The sequence below is a fragment of the Brassica oleracea genome, chromosome C6 (genome assembly GCF_000695525.1).
Source record: "Brassica oleracea var. oleracea cultivar TO1000 chromosome C6, BOL, whole genome shotgun sequence".
NCBI lineage: Eukaryota > Viridiplantae > Streptophyta > Magnoliopsida > Brassicales > Brassicaceae > Brassica > Brassica oleracea.
The window spans coordinates 32290416-32297382 of NC_027753.1; the positions used below are offsets into that span (position 1 = coordinate 32290416).

The 6967-nt window shown below is 36.2% G+C and overlaps 3 protein-coding genes and 1 long non-coding RNA gene across 5 annotated transcripts in view; 1 reads left to right on the forward strand and 3 right to left on the reverse strand.

Annotated features, from left to right (window-relative positions):
• Positions 1-407: 407 nt before the first annotated feature.
• LOC106300413 (probable receptor-like protein kinase At1g67000) lies at positions 408-1858 on the reverse strand. Its single transcript, XM_013736547.1, is given in 3 exon segments — positions 408-1431; positions 1433-1521; positions 1608-1858. Coding segments are annotated over 2 exon segments (1044 nt in total). The 5' UTR covers positions 1487-1521; positions 1608-1858; the 3' UTR covers positions 408-441.
• LOC106298020 (uncharacterized protein At1g18380) lies at positions 1620-2484 on the reverse strand. Its single transcript, XM_013734126.1, has 4 exons — positions 2364-2484; positions 2010-2248; positions 1721-1786; positions 1620-1637 (listed from the first exon to the last, which is right to left on the reverse strand). Exons 1-4 carry the CDS (start codon positions 2482-2484, stop codon positions 1620-1622), a joined length of 444 nt encoding a protein of 147 aa, XP_013589580.1.
• Positions 2485-3061: 577 nt separating this feature from the next.
• Positions 3062-6967, reverse strand: part of LOC106300411 (glycerophosphodiester phosphodiesterase protein kinase domain-containing GDPDL2-like) — an 8783-nt gene continuing 4877 nt past the window's right edge. Inside the window, exons 3-5 of one of the 2 annotated variants that reach the window (XM_013736545.1) lie at positions 4621-4844; positions 4528-4551; positions 3063-4425 (exon numbers count right to left, since the gene is read on the reverse strand). In XM_013736545.1, coding sequence (XP_013591999.1) covers positions 3230-4425; positions 4528-4551; positions 4621-4844 — 1444 coding nt within the window. In that variant the 3' untranslated portion in view covers positions 3063-3229. Of the gene's footprint in view, positions 4426-4527; positions 4552-4620; positions 4845-6967 lie in introns of both variants that reach the window. The other variant, XM_013736546.1, reaches the window with a different exon arrangement.
• Positions 6655-6967, forward strand: part of LOC106300416 — a 3893-nt gene continuing 3580 nt past the window's right edge. Inside the window, exon 1 of the long non-coding RNA XR_001262013.1 lies at positions 6655-6927. This is a non-coding gene — a long non-coding RNA (uncharacterized LOC106300416). The remainder of the gene's footprint in view (positions 6928-6967) is intronic.

Here is a 6967-nt window from a genome sequence, read left to right on the forward strand (position 1 = left end):
CACCATTGATCTGAACTCATAAACTTTTGTGTGTCTTAGTATTATAAAAACTAGATATAAGTTTTATTTGAAAAACCATAGAAGACAATTCGGTCAGCTTTTTCACCACCAGCTACAAGCCTACAACGACTGTCAAAGAGAAGCTTGAAGCTTCTTCAGTCTTCATCCTACATTCATACACAAACAAGTGTTCTATTCTTCCTCCTGTTTTTCTGTTCATCAGAGGTATGTGAAAGCTAGTGAGATGATTAATATTGGTTATTATTTTGTGGAAGCGTACCACCTTTTGCTGAAAAGTATACGCCGTCACGAAATTTAGGCAGGGAATTTAAGTTCTGGAACTGTACATCTGATTTATTTTCTTTATAACAATAATAACATTCAATTACACCAAGTAGGTTCGCACACATCAAGTAAAACTTTCCGAGTTTATGGATCACGTCATACCTCAGAGGGGCTTGAATTCTCCTCTGAAATCCAAGAAGATTCGAGAAGAGGCGCTGCTGGAATTTGTGGCAACACAGGCTTAGGAGGGACTTCAAGAGCATCCTCGCTTCCTTCCATCATCTCTACAACTTTATTCATCGATGGTCTGTTTGATGGGGAAGACTGAATGCACCACAAGCCCACCAATGTCATCTTTCTAACAATCTTATCTTCTTCGCAGCTGATTCCGTTCTCAATAAGCCTTTTATTGTAGCCCTTCTCAAGATCCTTGTATATCCATTCAGGAAAGTACATTGAGCTTTCGTTTGATGTAGAGTCTTCTGGAGTTTTTTTGTTCCTTGCTCCTATCATCTCAAGAACTAACATGCCGTAGCTATACACATCTGATTTGTGGGAGACTCTTCCATACATTCTCGAAAACACTTCAGGAGCAATGTACCCTATTGTTCCCCTTGTGTCTAGTAGTGACATTATGCTTTCTTTATTCTCACAAAGCTTAGCGAGGCCGAAGTCTGAAACTTTTGGGCAGAGATTGTCATCTAGCAATATATTCTGTGGTTTTATATCAAAATGCACAATCCTTTCTCTGCACCCATTGTGTAAATACTCTAGACCACGAGCAACACCTAGCGCGATCCCATATAGTGCACTCCGGTCTATATCTGATGACATATACTTATCCAGAGACCCCTTTTCCATAAATTCATATATAATTGCTCTTTTAGAACCTTCATAACAAAATCCAAGCAGGGTAACAATGTTGACATGTGATGTTTTGCTCATGCTCGCAACTTCATTGATAAAGTCTTCGCCATTATTACGCTTTGAGTCTTTCAAGACTTTTACTGCAACCTTGCGGCCATCATGAAGGACTCCTTTGTAGACAATCCCAAACCCTCCTTTTCCAACTCCATCTGTGAAAGACTTTGTGATTTTCTTGACTTGTGCATAACTATATCGTTTCAGGGGTATGAGTGCTTCAAGATTTTGGTCTCTTAACACAACATTTTTTCAATTTGTGTAAAAACAGTGCTATCATCACCAAAGCAATTCCAGTTCCTGCTGCTATTAAACCTAAACAAACAAGAAAATTAGTGAACTATGAACTCTATATCATGGAAGACCAACTCCCTTTGAAAATCTATGACAAGGAAACTAACCAATGAAAATCTTTACGTTCCAGTTGATTGCTGCATATAAAAAGAATGTGCATCATTAGTACAATACAAACTTGTAGTACTTGTTAAATGGAAAGGCAAAACAAGTTGTGTACATCCTTCGTCGTTGCACGTAGACATGTGAGGTCTGTCTCGGCAGAGACACCGGAAACTCTCAGAACCTGACATAGAACCACAGATACCGCCAGATGATAAACACTGTTGGCACGATTCACTGCTTCCGATGGTGTAACTTAAACTGAATCCATTTTCCAAAACGTCCTGTAATTTCACCCTTCCTTGTACAAAATCTCTATAAACAGAGCCTGGGACGGGAACAGCTCCAACATGTATGCATTCATCGTTTCCAAAAGTGTCCGATGGTAAAAAGGTAAAATAAGTTACCGAACTTTTGTTGCTTCCTTCACAAGTAAACGGAGAGGGTTCTGCTGCCACCAGCGGAATAGCCGGACAAGTGAAGAGATCGATCGTCTCACCCAGAGGATCTAACGTGAATTGACCGCTCCCGGTGAAATTCACAGTTAGATCTGGGCAACCACCCAAGGACAAACTCTCTTCAACAACCGTTATCGTTTGATTCTTCAAATCTAGAGAGTTGACCCGAAGGGAAACGTTTCCAACCTCTAAAGTTAAGAATTGACCATTCTTGCAAAAGAGTTGAAACTCTGTTAGGCCGCAATATTTGGGTTTTATCGACGCCCCAAAAAGGGCAAGTAACGTTCGGAAGCAGCATCGGACCCGGACCGCATCTCAGAGGCAGAGCGCACTCCTCATACTGTTGATCGGCTGAGAAGCACGATGGTACCGTCACTGCAAAAACTGAGAAGGACAAAGCAAAGAAGAAAGACGTTGTCTTCATGATTAACAAACACGATTATGTTTGCTTTATCAAAGTTTACAGTAAGATTTTCAGTCTCAGAACTCAGAGTCAAAGAATTACAGAATTTTACCAAGTTAATGAGAAGCTTGGTCTGTCCTACTTTTTAATATTATCATACATATATGTATTAATGTTTTGTTTAATATGTACAGAAAATGACAAATTTGTTATACAACAGCCAATTCTTTTAAAAATAGTAAATGAATTCATCCACTATTCTTGAGGCTTTGACAGTTTCAACCAAAACAATGTACAGTGTTTACCTCAAAACTCGAAAGTTCTTGAATGCAAGTCGTGAATTATATTTGTTGGTCTTTTATGAAACTAAGGATGAAGTACTTTATTATTTTCATGGAAGACGGCCCTTGGAACTCGGCAAAGAGAAGTATGGACCTTTGTAGATTAGTTGGTGGTGGACTCTGCGACCTTGCACTGTCTCCAGATCTCATTAGAAATCTGAAGAAATTTGTTGTATCATTTGCCAATAAAACCAGAAAAAAGATACCATAGAGCGGGATGGCTAATGAGACTGCTGATATATTATAAATGGATCACTTGGGGGTGTCTAGAAATGTCTAAAGAAGTCAGAAAAAAAAAATCAATAAACATGAGGAATCCCAGATGAGAGTTGATAGGTTTAGAAGAGAGAGAAAAGACAACAGTCTGGTGACAAAATGGGTCGACATGGAATGTGGATAGTATATTACATTTCAAGAATAAACTTTTAACTGCTCGGTACGGTAATAGGTTCAAGGAGGTTTATTTCTTCGGCATAAACCGAGATATCCTCAGAAGTCATAGAAGATTCTTGAAGAGGAACCTCTGGGATTTGCAAGACAGGCCTAGGAGGGAGTTCAAGAGAATTCAGGTTTCCTTCCATCATCTCTACTACCCTGTTCATGGTTGGGCGACTCGAAGGCCAAGACTGAATACACCACAAACCCACCAATGTCATCTTCTTTACTATCTCCTCTTCTTCGTTGTTGATACCATCTTCTATAAGCCTTCCATTGTCTCCTTTCTCAAGATCCCTATATATCCATTCAGGAAAGTACATTGAGCTTGTGCTAGATGAAGTATCTTCGGTCCATGTTTTGGTCCTTGCTCCTATCATCTCAAGAACCAGCATTCCATAGCTGTATACATCTGACTTGTAGGAGACTCCACCGTACACTTTTGAAAACACTTCGGGTGCAATGTAACCTATCGTCCCTCTTGTTTCTAGCAGTGACAAAATGCTTTCTTCCCTCTCACAGAGCTTAGCAAGCCCGAAGTCTGAAACTTTGGGGCAAAGATTGTCATCTAAGAGTACATTTTGTGGTTTTATGTCGAAATGTACAATCCTTGTTCTGCATCCGTGGTGCAAGTACTCTAGACCACGAGCAACGCCTAATGCGATCTCATATAGTTTCTTCCAGTCCATATTTGATGACCTCTTGCTTGAGATGAAGTTATCAAGAGACCCATTTTCCAAAAATTCATAAAGAATTGCTCTCTTGGAACCTTCAGAGCAGAATCCAAGCAGGGTGACAATGTTGACATGAGAAGTTTGGCTCATGCTTGAAACTTCATTGATGAAATCTTCACCATTGTTACCCTTTGAGTTTTTCAAGATCTTCACCGCAACACTACGACCATCACAAAGAGTTCCTCTATAAACAGTTCCGAATCCGCCTTGCCCAACCACTTCTGCGAATGACTTTGTTATTCTCTTCACGTTTGCGTAACTATACTGCTTCAGTGGAATAAGCGCCTTGACGTCTTGTTGTGGATTCAGAGTTCTGAGGTTGTTTTGTAGAATAAGGGCCTCGGGGTTTTGTTTACTCATGTCATCTGATGTTTTTCTCTTTCTCTGTCGGAGAATTTGGAGAAACAATGCTAAGACAAGCAATATAAGAATAATAACACCTGCTATTAAGCCTGAAACCATAAAATGAAAAAATAACTTTTTATTAGGATAAGAACATTTTTAAGATATAAAAAAAACATGTATATTTTCAAGAATTTGAGATGGTTAAGCACCTATTTTCACTCTAGAAGAGATTCCTGTATCAATAAAATAGTAGCAAAGATTAGTTAGAGTGGTAAATGTTGTCAAAGTGGCTGAAAATTTACCTGATTTAGTATAGGAATGCAGCTGGCTGGATGACGGTTGTGGAGCACTACTAGAAGCAGTATAGGAATGATGCGGGCTGGATGACCGTTGTGGGGCCGTACTAGAATCAGTATAGGAATGCTGCGGGCTGGATGACGGTTGTAAACCACTTGCCACATGATTTGAGTGGCTGTAAGCGTTACGGAAACGGTTAACTAATTTCCTGTGAAAGGTAACTGTTCTCCTACAGAAAGACAGGGTAAAAGAAATAGTTTTAAGATCGTAAGAAAAAGAACAAGTTTCTAAATAAGTTTGATATAATTAAGCTGTAGTACTGTAAAAGAGTGTTTAGCAAGTCTTGGAATGCATATGCATATGCATAAAAACCAGCGTCCCTATTCATGTTGCACAGAGCTAATTTCTTTGTACATGAGACGAGTAAAAACCCATAAATTTACTCACTTGTACAAGTATTGGTTCACTCAGATTATCTAAAAATCTGGTGATTAAGCTATAGATCTAGCCTCTGCTATCTATGTACCTCAAGCTACAGCTGCGGACGTCATGAATAAACCTCTCTTCACGAGGGTGTCGTGATATTTTATTGTTGAGATACCTATGATGCTCTTAATTTTTTGTAGTAACAGATTCGTAAAACAGAATTATCCGAAGTAAAGTAAAACACCAAAGCGCGTGCAATATACGGAAATTATCAATCTGAGAATCAACAAGAGGTCTTATCCAAAACAAGCAATTGCGTTCAAAATGACATTTAGGCCTGTCCAATATGGTAAAACCGAACCGAAATAGACAATATGGTATGGTTTTGGTATATACCATATAAACCGAATAGATATGATTTTATAAAAACCGTAGGATTTGAATATGGTTTGGTTTATAACCGATTAAACCGAACAAAACTGATAAAAAGTAGAAACATGTAAATAAGTACATATTTTATAACGTCACATGAAAATCTATTTGTTATTTAAGTTATTCTTTTGTTAATAATTATTACCATACTTTTTATAGTAATAAAGAATCCTAATTTGAAAAACACTTAAAATATAATTAAAGAAAAATTCATTGCAACCGAGGCTTCTTATTTTCTTAATCTTTTTCTTTTAATCATTTTTGCTTTCTTTTAGCATTGATTAAATTGAACTGAAGGTTATAAATTTGATGGATAATAACTAGAAAAAATCCTTCACATTTTTTTCTTATTTATAAACGAACAAAGTTTCACTCGAAGAAGCATAACTTGGATGAACACCAAATATGGAAGAATAGAAAAACTTTTCTTTCATTATTCTCTTTTTTTCTTATTTTTATTTTCAAAATTCTAAGCTTTGATTTTAATTCTAGATTTGATTATTTCATCTGAAGGTATAAGCGTTTTTTTTAATTTGAAAATATAATATTTTTTTAGTAAATGACTGGATGACAATATGACTCTGAAATCTATATATAATAGCAAACCCAACTTTCGTTACTGATGACATCATCTTTTTTTTTAGAAAAAAAAATTCAAATCTAACGGTAGAGTTTGTACCTAATATCTAATCTAATGGTTACGGTTTTAGTTAAGATCTTGAGTATGACACCATATATTAACTTAAGCAAAGGGTGTGTTCATTCCATCAAGAATTGCATCTTTTGGAAATTAAACTCTTTAATTTTAGAAAAGTTGCATTTTTTTAGAAATTTAACAATTAAACCTTTTCATTTTAGAAAATTCATATTTTCAAAATATTTAACCATTGAACCTTTTCATAAAAGAAAGGTTGCATCTTTTCAGAAGTTTTACCATTATACCTTTTCAAAATACGAATTGTTAACCAGAGTGTGGTGATTGGTTATGACATCATTTTATATGAAAATAACCTTTTAATATAATGGTTAGATTTTATTTTTATCAAACAGATATAAAAATTCATGCTTTAAGTGATTTACGTTAACATAAAGACACCTTTCCGCAAATAGTTTCCTTTCCAAACAACACAACCTTTTGGTGATATGCCTCTCTTAACCATATCCTTTTATCTGCACCTCATTCCTCTATCCTTCTTCAATACGTATTTTCTTAATTCATTTTTCCATCCAAAATTTAAGAATCGGTTTCAAATAGTCGTCTTTGTAAAACATCATTTGTTTTGCTCTATCATTTATTTGAAAAGTTTTTTTTTTCCTGAAGGAATGTTGTCTATTTGATTTTTGCCTCTTTTTTCTTTCCAAAATGTGATTTCTATTAAACGAAGCTTGTTTGCAAGATTTACAAAAGGTAATTTCTAACTGGTATTAACCTTGGCAAAAATAAATATAACAAGGTTAGAATCAGACCCAAAAAACTCTGATATCTGAAAAAGA

Coding starts and splice junctions, on each gene's coding strand:
- LOC106298020 (XM_013734126.1), bottom strand. CDS start 2,484: ATGAAGACAACGTCTTTCTTCTTTGCTTTGTCCTTCTCAGTTTTTGCA. Junction 2,249..2,363: donor GCCTCTGAGATGCGGTCCGG/GTCCGATGCTGC, acceptor TCTTAACTTTAG/AGGTTGGAAACGTTTCCCTT. Junction 1,787..2,009: donor AAGGAAGCAACAAAAGTTCG/GTAACTTATTTT, acceptor GTTCTATGTCAG/GTTCTGAGAGTTTCCGGTGT.